Here is a 16,580-nt window from a genome sequence, read left to right as displayed (position 1 = left end):
GAAATAAACTAATGTGACATTTTTAAATAAAAGTCCACCTCAAGCATCATCAAGCAGAGTAGGGTTCCAAAGCATCGACTGTAAATATTAATATTGACAGTATAGATGTTCCACAGTCATTTTAGCCTGTGCTGTGTTGCACTGGAAATGACAACATCTGACAACGTTCTATTTTCGAGTGATTTTATTTTTTGTTATATGAAATAGAAAATGAATATCAAGCATATTTTGTTAAATATCTCGCATCCCCTTTTGACCAGGAAAAGGAAAAAACGCCTTGTATTTCAATTTCAAATTTTGTATTTTAAAACGAAAATCAAATAACCATTCGTTTTTTGTTTTTTTAATACCTTTTTATGAAATGATAATCGAATGACCAAAAGATACACTGACCAAGGTAAGATGTGACTAGTATGTAAAAACTTTCTTTTAGTTCTATATCTAGCTAGTTGATGTGTATTCATTAGTGGACGCTAGGTGGCAGCCTGTAGAAACAGAGCAGAGGAAGCACGAGGACAGCAGACAGTAGTAAAACCATAGAGAAAAACAACGGAAGTAAACATGGCCCAGGAGAAGAGCATGGCGGTCCCAGAGTTCCTCAGTAAAGCAAAGTTAGTAAAACAAGGAGCAGAAGCCCGGGTGTACCGGGCAGAGTTTCTGGGAAAGCCGACAATTGTGAAAGAAAGGTTCCCGAAACGCTACAGACACCCAATGCTGGACGAAAAACTGACCCACCGCAGGACGGTGCAGGAGGTCCGCTCCATACTGCGCTGCCGGAGAGCAGGCAAGTTTCTCTCTGCTGGTCTGGACCCGGTCTGGACTTCACACTGTAGAGGTCTGAGTGGACTTGATCCAGAGCAGCATACTTACCAACAAAATACGGTTGAATTAAAGTAGCGATATTATCTTCAACTCCAGCTAACCTCAAGCCGAGAGTGTATACAGCGAACCGTGGAACAAAATCTGTGACCCCTCAGAAGTAGTTGAAGCCGGGTGAGAAGCCCGCAGAAAAATTTAACGTTAGATCACAGCGAGCCAAACGCCAACTGCGATGCCTTCAAATGGCCCGTTTTGTCTTAACATCATAATATCACCCAAAGATAATCATCAGTGAAATAAAACAGAGAAGAGCAGCAAATCCTCACATTTTAGAAACCTGCCGCCCCAAATCCTCACACCAAATGGGTATTAATCCAGCGCTGAAAGTAGTCCTCAACAAATTAACTATTTCCTCAATGTTTCCTCCATTAATAGTACTTAGAGATGCACTAACACATAGTTTGTTTACGTTTTTTGCCTGAGATTTTTTTGACAATAAGGAAGAATAAGAGTAAAGAAAAAGGTTGTCATCCTTATCATTTAATATGAGAAAACACATGCTTATAAGGTGTTGCTTTTGTATCTTTAGAGCCCAACAACAACAATTTGTTAAATCAGACTCTCCTCATTCCCCTTTCCTCAGGCATATCTGCCCCTGTAGTCTATTTTGTGGACTACACATCCCACTGTATTTTTTTGGAGGAGATCGTGGGTTCCTCGACTGTACGTGACCACATCGCATCCACCCAGCGGTCTGATTCCTGTAAGGAGCTGGAGCTGGAGCGACTGGCTGACAGAGTGGGCCTGATCCTGGCCAAAATGCACGACGAGGACGTCATCCATGGAGACCTGACCACCTCCAACATGCTGCTGAGATACGGCCTGGAGGATGGGGAGTTTGACCTGTTCCTCATCGACTTCGGCCTGAGTTACATCTCTGCTCTGCCTGAGGATAAGGGGGTGGACCTATACGTGCTGGAGAAAGCTTTCCTCAGTACCCACCCCAACACTGAAGCACTGTTTGAGAGGCTGCTGAAGAGCTATGCAGCGGCATCAAGCAAGTCGTCAGCAGTCATTAAAAAGCTTGATGAGGTTCGCTTGAGAGGGAGGAAGAGGTCAATGGTGGGATGATGGTCCATGCTGTGTACAGGGACAAACATCTCTGGAAATTATGTTTCTAAAAGTATGTTCTAATTACAAAGCTGTTATTGTGCAAAAAAAGAAGTTGTTTCTTCTTATGGAAGGCCAATATAATAAAAAGTGACTTTGTAATGACGTTAGCACATTTTGGAACCGTTTGTCTCCACTTCTACAAAAATGTTACATACAAAGTCAGACTACATTCTTATTAGTAAGACACATTAGCATCCTCACATCCATTATTGCTGATATTGTGGTAGCATGTACCAAGAATCTACAGAGACGCAAGTGCCTGTTGCCCCGCTTTACTACAGAGCAAGACATGAAAGATGTATGTTGGTATGTGCAGATTTATGTTTCTGTGTACTGGATATGAAAACAAATATCCCTCTAGAACAATAAATCTAAAAAGGATTTTACATGTGTATGTATTGTTGAAACAATGGTCATATGTAGTCTTGATCTGTAGTCAGTCTGTTGTAACCTCAGTTCTTTATGCATCTTGCAACTGGAAAAATCAACAAATCAGTGCTTGCTGGGATATTTTCCTTTTTTAAGCCCCTCATACTGTATGAATGACATGCAGCTCATTTGCTTTTGACTTGTTCTGTGAATTAGCATAATTAAGATCACCCATCTAAGGAATAAAGACACTGGAGTTCACTGACTGTGAATTAGCTGTCAGACATTAATTTAAATAGAATAAGATCTATCAAAATCACATTAAACAGCACCGTAATAAAAAAAAAACCGAATTGGATGCATTAACTTTGAACAAAGCATCTGCTTTTTGTTTTGGAACACTGTAGTTTAGCCCATGTTTATTTACATTTAATATTGCATAGAAAGCAGACAGCACAGCAGAGACCATCCTCGGGTTTCAACACGGAATCTAGCAGAACACAGCTGCTTGTTTTGTCCAAGTCAAGTCTCAAGTCTTTGTTCTCAAGTCCAAATCCGGTCTCTTATGGTTGTGATGAGCGTTGTATGATTAGAACTGCTTAGAACCCTGCATGGCTTTACCTAAGGAATTCATAGCAAGTACTGTATCATCACTCCTTTATCTTTTAGCATGCATCAGCATTGCTTAGTTGTGTGTATGATCATTTTAAACAGGCTATTGCAATGCAACATGAAAAAAACACAAAGCTTTCCTTAAAATGTAATAACTGTATTTTGCCCCCAAAATTGATATAGGTTACTCAGGGTAACATGAAAATATTGCTAACATTATTAGGCCTGCAACAACACTGTATTATACGGTATAATTATACGGAGACCCCAGCTACAGTAATATTACTGTAAAAAAACACATCCCCATAGCTTCTCAAACCCAGTATAAGGTAACCTAATAAGCCTGTAACGTTACATGGTCAACCATAAACCTGAACCTGCCTGTAGCCCACGTAACCAATTAACTGGTAAAATTCAATAAACTACTACTAATTACAATAATGAAAGCAAATCCTCTGTTTTATTATAATTAAAATATGTATAAAAAACATGAGCTACTTAATAAATTAAAGGTCCCATGGCATGAAAATTTCACTTTATGAGGTTTTTTAACATTAATATGAGTTCCCCCAGCCTGCCTATGGTCCCCCAGTGGCTAGAAATGGCGATATGTGTAAACCGAGCCCTGGGTATCCTGCTCTGCCTTTGAGAAAATGAAAGCTCAGATGGGCCGATCTGGATCTGCTTTTCCCGCCCAGAGAATTTGGCCCACCCATGAGAGAGGGACATCATGGCTTTCAAATGAGCAAAGTGGCAGTTGGTCAAGGCCACACCCCCACCCTCCACCTTGCCCCCCCCTCTCCTCCTCAATAGCTACAGACACAGAAATGGCACATACTAACATACATTGTGGGACTGGCTCTAGTGGCTGTAATTCTGCACCAAGGCTGAATTTTGGGAAAGAGACTTCAGATACAGTATTAGTGGACCACTAAGCCCTATATAAAAGCATCCAAAGAGAACCATGTCATGGGACCTTTAAAAATAATAATCCTGTTTACACAATTTTATGTACAGACTAGTTTGTTTCGCTTGAAGTGCTGGGGTAAAGCCTGTCATCCGGCAGTGTAAAGAGGAACAGCCAGGATATCAAGGTGGATGGATGGCTCAAACTGTTTTTTTCTTTTTTCTTTTAAGAGACATAGTTTTGTATCCCAACAAAACAAACTGGGTGCCAATAGCATTGTTGAATACTGACATCTATTCAGCAGCAGAATGACTTTACACTGTGGCACTCCTGTGGCTGCTTGGGGCATCTACTGTACTGATACCCTGTGGCACATAGAGACACTCTGTGGCAGTTTATGGCATCTACTGACAGGTGAAATCCTAATCTCCTTGGTGGAAATAATTAAATAAGATGAATGCAAAACAAAAAAGTAGAGCTTTACAACAAACCAAGGACACACTTAGTCTTCTTAGGTTTTCCCAGGAAATGCGACAGATTGCCACTGTGGTCAGCAGATCCTTTGTGGGTGCCAAATCAGTGCCACTCGCTTGTCACTGTCCTCAAACCTGCCACATGCTTGCCACTACGGTGCCGCTCGCCACACGCTTGCTACTTGGAGGATCTCAGGCTTGCTGCAGTCATCTGTTGTCACTTTTTCCACATGCCTAATGTTACACATGGTAATAAGGGAGGGAATGGAATTCAGCTTGTCAGACATTTAATTAATTAATGCGCCACAAAAATAAAATACAGATTGTTCATGATTCCCAATTCTTGAGTCCAAGTCTCAAGTCTTTTAAGGATGAGTCTGAAGTCATTGTGAGTAAATGCGACTCAAGTCACAAACTCCAGTTCCCATCTCTGCTTTGTAGCATTCCATACTTGTGGTCACACCTCCATTGGTGAAGTCAGTGGAAAGATAGTCTATATCCTTCCGCCATATGCATGTATTTTCTGTTTCCCTCCGCTTTCTTTGTGTTGAAATTTTAAATTCAAAGTATTTATGAGGACTATGGTTAACTGCTCCTCAGATCTCTGCATGGCAAATTGAGACAACTAGCTAGACTATCTGTCCAATCTGAGTTTTCTCTCACATGACTATTTTGCAGCGGTTCTGTGCAGAGTTTAGCACCACCCATGACCATGACGATTCTGATTGGTTTAAAGAAATGCATTAAACCAGAGCACATTTTCCTCCCATCCCTGAATGCTGTTTGGAGTAGCCAGATTCTCCTATAGCGCTTTGGAGGAGAATGTGGCAAAGCGAGACTACTGTAAAGGCAAAAAGCATAATGCTTTTACAGCTGATGATCAATAATTGTATCAACATTTCAGTCATATTTTGCAGAAATACATGCCAGATATTCAGCTATGTGTGTTAAAGGAATAGTTCAACATTTCTGAAAATGAAATTACATTTTCAGCAATTTTTTATTTATAGTGTCAAATCATAACGTAATCTAAGGACAGAATCTGAGGACACTTACAGATAGAGTAGGTCTAGACCACACTATATTTTACAGAGACCCAACAATTCCTTTAAGAGCAATTGCACACAGCGGCAATCATTTATTTTTAGTTGTGTTATGGCATGGCAATAGTGCAGACATTTTAAATCAGTACATATTTTTTGAATGCATTAATACGTTTACAAAACTAAAAGCCGGTATCAGGTTTAGGCCAAACAAAGTGGTTGTTGTGGCCCCTCTCATGAGCACATTACGGCTGGCATGTGAAAGTTCAGGTAACAGCCACGGGTCAGAGTCCAGGAGGAAGTGCATTAGAGAACAATGAGTACCGAGCAATCAGCCAAGCCCTACTCTACATGTTCGGTGACACAACCACCACATTAACCTTAGTCCAATCTCTTTAGAATCTCTTTGAACTGTAATCACTTTATTATTAACCGGCAATGTGACATATGAGTCCAAATGGAACACCTACAAAATATTAAAATTATGATAAAATTCATAGTTATTGTTTTGCACTGTAGAGGTAAGTTTTTTTTTTGTATTGTTCTGGTATGACATTGTGAAGGAAAGCTCTGTGTTTGTCTCGCACAGTTTTTTGTCTTTTTTTTTTTTTTTTTTTAACGTGTGTCCACCTTTATGCACTAATCCCTTTTGCGTTTCCAGGTTCCTCAGCTGATACGACAAGAAAGCTCAGTGTGTTGGTGGGGGCAGACGTGACTCTCAGCTGCCGGTTTGATAAACTGTCCAAGCTGGTGGAGTTGAGCACTCTAACCATTGAGTGGAACATGGTGGATAAACATGCAGAGAAGAGCGTCGTGTACACCTTTGAGGATGGTAGAGCACATGGGAGCAGAGATGGCTCTGTGGTGGATAGAATGAGGTTGCTAGAAAGTGATGCCTCTCTGCAGCTTCGTAACGTGACTGTGAGAGATGAAGGGCTGTACACCTGCAGAATCATCACACCTGTGGTCTACACAGAGACCACTTCACTGGAAGTGCTGGGTATTCCTTTGCCTGTTTCCACTCTAATGTGTCACATGCTCTAGCTCAAGATGTGCTACTAATTTAGAAAGAGGTTTAATAAGAATGTTCTCTAACCAGCCTAGAAAGAAATTTCAAATTGTCTTTAAGTAAATTAGATCACTGAGAAAGGTTGTACAAAAGTCATACTCTCGCTAACACAAGACTGTACATGTTCTTCCGAATGATTTCGATTTTTCCACTTGTAGTCATTTAAGTTGCATGTCAGATTTCTGCTATGGAAGCTGGAGTGTGCCACCAGAATAATCTTTACTGTTAAAACCAGGTGTTTAACCAGGTGTTTAATTATAATTCAAACTTTTTACGTGTTGCAGTTCTAGTTGTGGTTCCAGTGTTTTTGTTTATTATTAAATCATTTTTTGGGGGAAATACGTTTATTTGCTTTCTTGCTCTGAGGGTAAATGAGAAGACTGATACCATTCTCACCTGTACAATTACAATTAAATTGTAATTTTAGTGTCAAATCATAACAGAAGTTATCTCAGGACACTTTACAGATAGAGTAGGTCTAGACCACACTATAATTTACAGTCAGAGACCCAACAATTACCACAAGAGCATGCATTTTGAGCGACAAAAAAAGTCTTTCCTTTTACAGTAACAGGCAGAAACCTCAGGTGGTACCTGACTCTTGGTGAGCAGTCAATTTCCCTGACTGGTTTGGGGAGGAGAAAGAGAGTGAGAGAGAGAGACAGACAGGGAGGGAGAGAGAGAGAGAGAGAGAGAGAGAGAGAGAGAGAGCAGTGAGACATTTTTTTTGGCAACTTGGGGAGGCAGAACAAGCTTGAAACACAATATTGTTAGCCTATATAATTACCATATACAGTTTTTATTGCAAATATATTAGCAAACAGTTGCTTATTTATTTATTATTTGTTTCTGTTTACCTCATGAATGCAAGTTTAATATTCACTGTTCTTTTATCTCTGTTTTGGTCTCCACCAACTCCTAACATTTCTGTCCACCAAAGTTAGCTTGTCGCTAATTTCTGTGCTGCCATTGATTGGGCTGTGGCAGAAAAAAGCATTACAGCAGAATGTTATATGGTGCATGAATGTGTGTTGTAGAATTTACGAAGTAAAACCTTACTGTTTTTGACTTCTCCCCCAGCTCTGCCTTCAGTGTTTCTCCCAGAAAAGGCAGCAGTGACAGAGGGGGAGGAGAAGACCATACAGTGTGACATCACAGGTTTCTATCCAGAGAAACTTGCCGTGACATGGCTCATCCAAAATGGCTCCCACACTGTCCACACAGGTGCCAGCCACCTCTCCCGTGTCTGCACCGAAATGGCAATTCACAATCCAGATGGCACCTACAGTATTCGCAGTGGCCTCACACTGCACTCATCAGCAGTGAAAAATGCAGAGATACACATAATCTGCCAGGTGGAGCACCAGACCTACAGCCGGCCGTACAGCAGATTTGTTACACTGACTGTTCAGGGTAGGATAATATTTTTCTTCCAGTCATTATCCATACATAAATTACACATATACTATATGAATCCCTTAAATCCTTTGCCCTGCAGCGCCATCACAGCCTCTTTACAGTGCTGTCACACTGATAGCTGTCACCAGTGTCATCAGTCTGCTGCTGGTCACCTCTATCATTGGAGGCGCGTTGATTCTCTACAGGTATTTCTGTAAAGGTATATATTGCATCTAATTACAGCTCGACTGAACATATTGAGACATTGAACTGAGAGTGAACAGCTCAGTGTGGATGTGATGGAGTTTGAGGGATCACATTAATTGTATAACGTCGGCACGTCAAAGCCCAATCTTAACCTGATTCAACGCAATGCTACAATTTCATCAAATTCATTTATACATAAATATTCTGGTAACACTTTACTTGAATGAATGTCATAATGACTGACATGACATTGTCATAATTATGACATGACACCTGTCGTGAACATAAAGGAGTCTGAATGGTTCAAAGTTGAAATTGTTTGAGATGTCTGTGTTATGATAACTTGACATTAACTTAGACAACATAACCTGTCAAATATATGTCATAGCAGGCAATTATCAAACTTAAAGAAACTATTTAGCTTTATGTCTTAGCATCACATTAAAGGTGCCCTGCCACACGTATTTCATTACTTTGTGGTAATGTCTGACCATGGACTCTGTAACATTTTTTGTGGAAAAAATGTCTTGGTTACCTTGTTTCAAGCCATTCTAGCGTGGTATAGAAAGCCTAGAGGAAGACTCAGCTCGATTTCTGCCAGTTCTCATTAATATTCAACAAGCTAAGCTGTTTGAATCTGATTGGCTAACAGCTAGCCAATGAGAGCCTGGCTGTCAGAATCCTTTACCCAGCTCAACTCGGCGAGCGCATGAATAGTAATGAGCTCAGGCAACATGATGTCAGACTGACCAGCTTTTGTAATTGGCCTGATTTCTCTGCTTATTTCTTTTCAGTGTCTAGAGCTGACAGAGGAGGTAGCAGTTCATTTTCACATTCACAACATAACACAAACACATATGGACCTAACATATTTCAAAAAATGCAAGTAAAAACGGTTTTGTATGGTAGGGCACCTTTAAACTGTCATAAGTGGTTGTTTTGATATTGGATGTCATGAGATCATATATTGTTTCATGAATATTTTCCTTGACCTTAAGTTGAGTAGTTTTAGTAGTTCTAGGAGGTGCAGTCTTCTCCAGTCGCCCTTCCGTCAGCCCTGCAAAATTTATGCTGAATTGTCTATTTTACATAGCATGGAGTATTCCTCTTACGCAGGCGTTCGTGCTAGTTGGCCACATGGATGTATTAAGAAAACGTTGGCCATCAGCTGTAGTCTTTGTCGTGTGTTCAAGTGCAACTTCTTAGCCAAGACAGAGGTGACTTGAAAAGACGTGAGGCGACGCCACAGTCGGGCTTCGTTGCCACTAATTCTTTTCTGTCTCGTTGGTGTGAGAGCCCTTTAACACGTCATGCCTCTTTAGCTCCCGGAATACCAGGATGCTATGCAAAATCACACACTGGAGTGGCATTATCTCGCTTTTGTTTGGTTCTGTGGGAAGAACAAAGCCGGCATAACAGCAGAACTTCATTGTGACGCTATTATGAAATCTATGTGTGAAAGGTGCTAGTGAAACTATTAATATTGATATATCATGTAAGTGTATGTGTATATGTATTGATTTGCAGCCTACAACATACCAACATATAAACATCATGACAATTGTATATGACAATTGTATAATCAACCCTCAAGGACCCCTTTAGCAATGCTTTATTTCTAGGTACGTTATTACCACTGTCAGCTGGAATGAATATCCCCCTCCGGCTTGCTCGTACGGATGCTATTTCATCCTCATGCGTGTCAATGGTTGAGATGGCCCGATACCACTTTTTTGATTCCCGATACCGATTCCGATACCTGAACTTGCGTATCGGCCGATACCGAGTACTGATCCGATACCAGAGTGTCATATATTTCAATATGTTTTAACAGCTGTATACTACTATCCCTGTATGGATGTGATATGATTTCTATCTTTGTTGTCGGTCTGGCTCAGGTTAAACTCTTTGTGAAACATGAACAAACACAAACAATGAATGCCCCAGAACTTTCTTTTATTCTCCAATTTGACAGTCAGTTATAACGGAAAAAGAACATAAAAAAAACTAATTTAACGTAGATTTTCTTCAGGGCTTTATTACGTGGTATCGGATTGGTGCATAAACTCCAGTACTTCCCGATACCGATACCGGCGTTTTAGGCAGTATCTGAGCCGATACCGATACTGGTATCGGTATCGGAACATCTCTAGCCAATGGTATAAAAAACAGGGATTCACCCATAGAAATACTGTTCCATTATGCTACCAGTGGTCATCAAATGATACTTGAATCCACTTTTTCCATTTTGTGACAGTTATTACTTCCCTATATTTCTGAGAAAAATCTTTATGTGTAAAAGCTTGTAAAATGTGATGCAGTGTTAGAGCTTAAACTAGTCAGCAGTACATGGAACAATCAGAGCAGCTACTGTAGATTGGCCTTAGCCTCAGAACAGCTTCAGGGCTCCTTGTCAAAGATTCTCCAACAACATTTGTTTTTCAAGATATTCCTTATTTGTTTTAGTGACGGTAGCACCTCATTTACTGAACATCCAACTGAACAAAGTTGGGTTAAGATCTGTAGACTGTGAAGGCCTTTAATTTGTAACCTGTATAATGCATAATTCCAGTTTGTTGCATAATCAGAATGAAGAGAAAATACTTGATACTACTGATTGTCTTAATTGTGCAATATCATGCATCTCTATCTCTCTCCACAGCTCCACCAAGTGTTTCTGAAATCAGCCAACCCAGCATCATATATGCTCAGGTGCAGACCGACCTCAAATGCACCATCCGAGGAGCAAGACAGCAGGAGCTCAAAGTGAAATGGTTTAAATTAAGAAGCAGCGCAGACTCAGTGGTCCAGTCAGAATCTGATCCCCTGTTGGTCAGTGAGGATCTGAGTGAACAGGCTTGTCTCCAGTCAGATGGCACACACCACACATCTGTCCTGACTGTGTGTCTGACTGTCAGTGAAGACCTGACCAAATACCAGTGTGTGGTGCTGTGCAGGGGCAAGAGCGTCAGCAGAAAGACCACAGTCCAGGTGAAAGGTGAGTAACTTTAGCTCCAAGAGAAACTATATTCATGTCACTGTCAACCAGTCCTCCAAACCATACGGCAAATGGGTCGTTTGTTCCTCCGCTCTAATACGACCCACAGGAGCGTTTTCCGTCCTCATATTTAAAGCAGAACGGTCGCATGTTTTAAACACATCTTCAAGGTAGTGAAACAGTCGCAGTTTCTTTAGGTTCAGGCACAAAAACGTAGCTAAGTTGAGAAAAAGATTGTAATTGGGGTTAAAATCAGACGCTACTTTACATCCGGTTACGCACGTTTGTTGCATGAGGTAAAAAAACAAAAGAACTTGCTGTTTACTTTGATTTTCAAACAGGACATAAACACCAGTCCCCTGGGTGTAAGTCCAATGTTTGCTTGACCCGTCCACCACCCCAACTTAACTCCTTACATGGAAATTTGGCACCTTACTTCCTGCTTTGTTCCCGTCATAACTACTACGGCCACTAGAGAGCGCCGCCACTATAAACGTAAATATAGGTCATAATTGTTGCTTGAAAAAACGACTTGTGTTGATGCGTTGGTGCGGATATTTGTCAGCTGCTGGTCAGATTGCGACCCCCCCTAACATTTTGTTAAGCTGCAATGACAATATTGACATATCACCTTATGGCTAACATGTTAGTGTTAGCAAAATGCAATGTGGGAAATTATGCTGCTGAGAGCAGTGATAGTGTTCTGTATTGTTATATAACATGTACTGCCATCTCCTCTCACCACACACACTCACACACCTCCAGTGGAGCCGTCTTTCCTCCAGATCTCCAGCATCCCTCAGATCCCCAAGGTGGAAAGGCTGCTGGTTCTCTGCTCTAGGGTGGAGAACTTCTACCCTCAGGACGTCGACCTGGAGTGGTCCAGGAACGACGGGGAGCAGGTGTGCACCGTGAAACACTTTGGACCTTTTTCCGACCACAACCGCCTCTTCAGCGTGTGGAGTAAGATTGAGCTGGTCATGGCCAGAGAGGACGAGAGTGCCGTCTACATCTGCCGTGTTTACCACTCCAGCTTCCCTGCTCCGGGTTACAAAGATGTCCTGTACCACATCAACACTCAAGGTAGCAGCACCAAATGTTTCCTGCAAGTACATTTAGATAATCCTTTTGGTCTTGTATCATGTGGACGCATGAATTCCTCATGGGGGCGGCAGAAACTACGCACTATAGCTTTAATTTAAGACATTGTGCAGAAGGTAAGGTAAAAGGTTTAAAATATAACTTAAATAAAATATAAAATAAAACAAATACCAACCTTAAGGTGAAAGAATGTGAACATGGAAGACTCTTAAAACATAGCCTACATATTACATAATTACCGTTTCCAGGAGCTTTCAACCCCATTTCATGGTTTCATGACAGACAGTTGTCATCATGTGAAACTCTGGTCACATGATAACACTTGTTGACAACTAATGCCTATTTTCAGAACAACTCCATGTTCTGAGGAAGATGCTGAGATGTGGTTGAAAGGTCAGAAAAAAGCTACGTGGACTCATTCCTCACCCGGAGCAGGCACTCAGAGATTTAGAGGTGCTAACAAGAATGTTTTGTTTAAAATTCTTCTACTCATTTATTCTGCTCCCTTCCGCCCCGAGGACAATAAACACAAGGGTAAATGTGACAATTTATTCAGGTCAAAATGCTGCACATACAGTAACAACCTTTAACATGTTTTATGGCACGTATCCCATATCTGTTTGAACAGGAACTCCTCCTAATGTGATGTTCATTGACTGTGAACCGCTGTGTCCTCTGTTGAATGAAGAATGTACACTGCACTTGTGCGTCAAAGACTTCTGTCCTGAGGACGTGTCAGTGACTTGGACTAAAGATGGAGAGATGGTTTCCTGCTTCAACACTCCCCCGAGCCTAAACATCAATGGCCTCTACTCCATGTTCAGTTTTATCAAACTCATCCCCAACAAGGATGACCAGGGCTCCAAGTTCAGGTGCCAGGTGGTCCACAGTGCCCAGAGGGAGCCTGAGGAGAGGCTCTTCACCCTGCTTGCAAGTCACAATCTGAATCTGACATCTGAAGGCTGCTGATGTCCTCACTAATCTCTTGTATTTCAATCTACATGGTTTTATTTGTGAAGGTTGGGATGCAGATTTGTAGAGATGAAACAGAGTTTGGGACTTAAAAAATAAATCTGGTCCTGTCTGCCTCTGATATGATGGGCATTGTTAGGTATCAGATACTAAAAGCCTAGTTCAGCCTTACTCTCTCTCTCTAGGAAGTATCAGATACTACAGCCTAGTTCAGCCTCTCTCTCTCTCTCTGGGAAGTATGCTAAAGTGTGGCAGGCCCACCAACCTCCAAACAGGGACAGTCTTGAGACATACGTCTCCTTTAGTGTCATATAACTCGCTTTAACTAAACACGCTTGATCGGGACTATTGACGTCCCTTTTGACGCTTATGTTAAGGAAAACGTCATGGGTGGGCTTACGTTTCCGTGACACACAGGAACGGGGTGGGTGGGTTTAGGAAAAGGTTGTGGGTGGGCTTAAGATTCCGTGACATGCGGGAATAACGGGACGGTTAAAGAAGAAAGCGACTTTAGGAAACGTGACAAGCGGGACACAAACCCCGCTCTCCTGTTTGAAAGTCCTGTGTTTGACCCACCTGCCACCCCAACCATTCTCTTTACATGGAATTTTCGGCCTTACATACTACTCGCTAAACCCCGTGTAGCTGCCTGCTCTCCCCGGTACGTTATACAAACACGCTGAAGAATGCCTTTTTCATCGCTTTAGCTGACAGTCACTGTCCAAACGTCCGTATTTTACAAGTTCAGAGTGAGAACGGGTTGCCTTATCATGCAGCACCATTCAACATTGACGTTGAATTTCAATTCAATTAAATTTATAGTGTCAAATCACAACAGGAGTGATCTCAGGACACTTTACAGATAGAGTAGGTCTAGACCACACTCTATAATAGATTCAACAATTCCCCCCAAAAAGCTGAACTTAGTACAACAGCAGCGAGGAAAAACTTCCCTATTTACATGTAGCTACAGGCCATAATGTCAGGGAAACCTGTACTCTTGGTTGTGGAAGGTTGTTAATGTATCCATAATTTAGGATCACATTCCTAACAATGTGTGTGTCGCTGAGCTATTGGATCGATGATATCAGCTGATGTGACCAGCTAATAAGATAATTATAGCTAAGTTAGATAATGGACAGGACAGCAGGGGCTGAATCTCACTTCCCTTAATTGCATCAATGGTTCCTCCACTTGCTTCCCTTCCTCGCCTCTTAGTCTGTCCCACTGAGAAAGCATGGGCGAGACAGAGGAAACCACGTGAGGAGAGGAAACAAGGAAATGTGTTTTAGAGGGATGAGACGTCCTTTGCTCTCAAGATCCTGACACACCAACCCGATTATAGGCCATCGGACAGTCTGGCGAGGTCAGCGACTCAAGTCTGTTCGGTGTGTTCCGTGACGTCATCAGTCGGAGGGGCCGTCAGCCTTCATTTGGGCTGATTTGACATGTTGAATCTGAAGGCGGGCAGTCAGACTCAATGACCAATCTGATTGGTGGAGTTTTGGTGAACTATTTTCGTAAAATATGAGATCGTATTGCAAACGAGCCGCCATGATGGTCTCGCTTTGAAATTCCGGAGAAGCCAGACCCACGTGACGCGTTCGTTCAGTCAGCTGCCGGTTTTCATTTTTTGTTTGACAATACAGATTAGCACCACCTGCTGTTATGGAGACGTATTACGTCTCGCGCACACGCAGAAAGTATGCTCAAGTTGCCGTTGCTTCGGTGTGTTCCGAGGCACTTTTTTGACCAACTCGGGGAGGCAGTCAGTCCGACTGCCTTTTCTGCTGAAGGTCGGCTGATGGGTTGGTGTGTAAGAGCCTTACAGCTTCATGCAAATTAGTCGGCTGTGTGGGTGGAGTTAGCAACAGCTTTCAGCTGCATGGTTTCAGGGAAGGCTGCTCTCTGTGTCCTCGCTCATAGCTCCTCAGAGATCCCTCCTCCATCCTTGCTCCTCGGGGCAGGAATAAGTTGAGTTCCAACTAAGGAGCTATCAAATAAGAGAAGTGAGATTCAGCTATAGAATGAGTGAGCATGTGTGTGAGGATTGAATGCAGGCCTACGACTGCTTAATTAATACAGCACAGTACGTGAAAAGAGAGGCATTATCAGCACAATGTACTTACATTTACTTCATATCTGTAAGTATAATGTTGATATAATGCTGGATAGTTTAATGAATAATGCATACTATTTTAATTGTGATATTTTGTGATTAAAATCTGAATCTGCAAAGTAACCACAAACATTCTGTCAGGTAAATGTAGTAGTACAATCTAGTACATAGTAAGTCAGTAGTATCCAGTTGGGTTGCATATTTTTTAAGTGCTTTGGGTGCATTCTGTAAGTCATATATCACGTTACAATGAGTTAGAAAAGTAACATACTCATATCTAAACATGATCTAAACACAATGATTACATTTCATTGTTGGACATATGTAGTTTCTTCTATTAAGTGTTTTAGTGGTTATTCTCCAATAACCACTAAAACTAGAAAAAACTACATATGTCCAAGTATTAAGTACTTTTATCATGTCTGTCTATTGTCTGTGTTCAGATGTGTGCCAAGATCGATGCCTTGTGTACTGCAAACCAAATCTACCCACGGGTACAAATGAAGTAAACTGAACCTGAACAATGATACCCTGATAAACACGATGCAAGACGGACCAGCTCATTTATTCATGTTAAGAGTTTTGCACATTGTATCTCTGTTGTGAACATTGAGCCAAAGCGAACATAAATCAGTGTGAAGAGAAATTGCAGAAGCACTGAGAACTCACACATATCACATATCACATATCACATACTAACTACAGTCCATCACTTTGGCTTACAAGGCATTTGGTCATTTTGTGTCATATGTATCAGGTTTAATTCTTAAACATATTTAACTAGTCAATTTCCATTCCCTGACATGTCTTACAAAACACAACTTATTTTTTGGATTCAAAAAATATGACATTCTTTACAAGTAAAATCATAAGAATCTTTAAAGCCCTTCTGTAATAATTTGTATTTGGAGTCATACAATGATGCACAGAAAATAATAAAACCATAACCCACGGCAGCTTTAAACTAATCTTTTGATTGTATCTGCGTGTTTAGTGCCATTGTGTGGATTTATATTAACCTGAAATGATCACATCTCAAAGACACCTTCACATTGAATATCTTGGACCATACATATTTGGCAGAAACTTGACTTTGAGTCATATTGCAGGAATGTTTACCAATCATAGTTTCCTACACTCATGTACTTCATATTACTCTTAATACAGTATATTCAATATATTCACATATCAGAAACATTTGACAGACATATAAGGCATTGGACGGCATAGCAGCAAACTGTTTGTGCAGTTCACAAACCAGCCCTCATTATTAATACTGTAATACATTCATATTTTTGAGCAGTGTAAACAATGTTGGTT

At 41.2% G+C, this 16,580-nt stretch overlaps 1 protein-coding gene across 1 annotated transcript; it reads left to right on the top strand.

Annotated features, from left to right (window-relative positions):
* The first annotated feature begins 480 nt into the window (after positions 1-480).
* tp53rk (TP53 regulating kinase) lies at positions 481-2,378 on the top strand. The gene is made up of 2 exons (XM_028576322.1): positions 481-784; positions 1,463-2,378. Exons 1-2 carry the CDS (start codon positions 562-564, stop codon positions 1,948-1,950), a joined length of 711 nt encoding a protein of 236 aa, XP_028432123.1. The 5' UTR covers positions 481-561; the 3' UTR covers positions 1,951-2,378.
* Positions 2,379-16,580: the final 14,202 nt, after the last annotated feature.

The sequence above is a fragment of the Perca flavescens genome, chromosome 4, assembly GCF_004354835.1.
Source record: "Perca flavescens isolate YP-PL-M2 chromosome 4, PFLA_1.0, whole genome shotgun sequence".
Lineage (NCBI taxonomy): Eukaryota > Metazoa > Chordata > Actinopteri > Perciformes > Percidae > Perca > Perca flavescens.
The sequence above is the reverse complement of the archived record's forward strand: the minus strand, read 5'-3'. Positions and strand labels throughout refer to the sequence as shown.

What these genes read in the sequence shown, in the direction of transcription:
- tp53rk (XM_028576322.1), top strand. Translation starts at nt 562, where the DNA reads ATGGCCCAGGAGAAGAGCATGGCGGTCCCAGAGTTCCTCAGTAAAGCA. An exon ending in ACTGCGCTGCCGGAGAGCAG is followed by an intron (nt 785 to 1,462) that starts GCAAGTTTCTCT and finishes CCCTTTCCTCAG; the next exon opens with GCATATCTGCCCCTGTAGTC.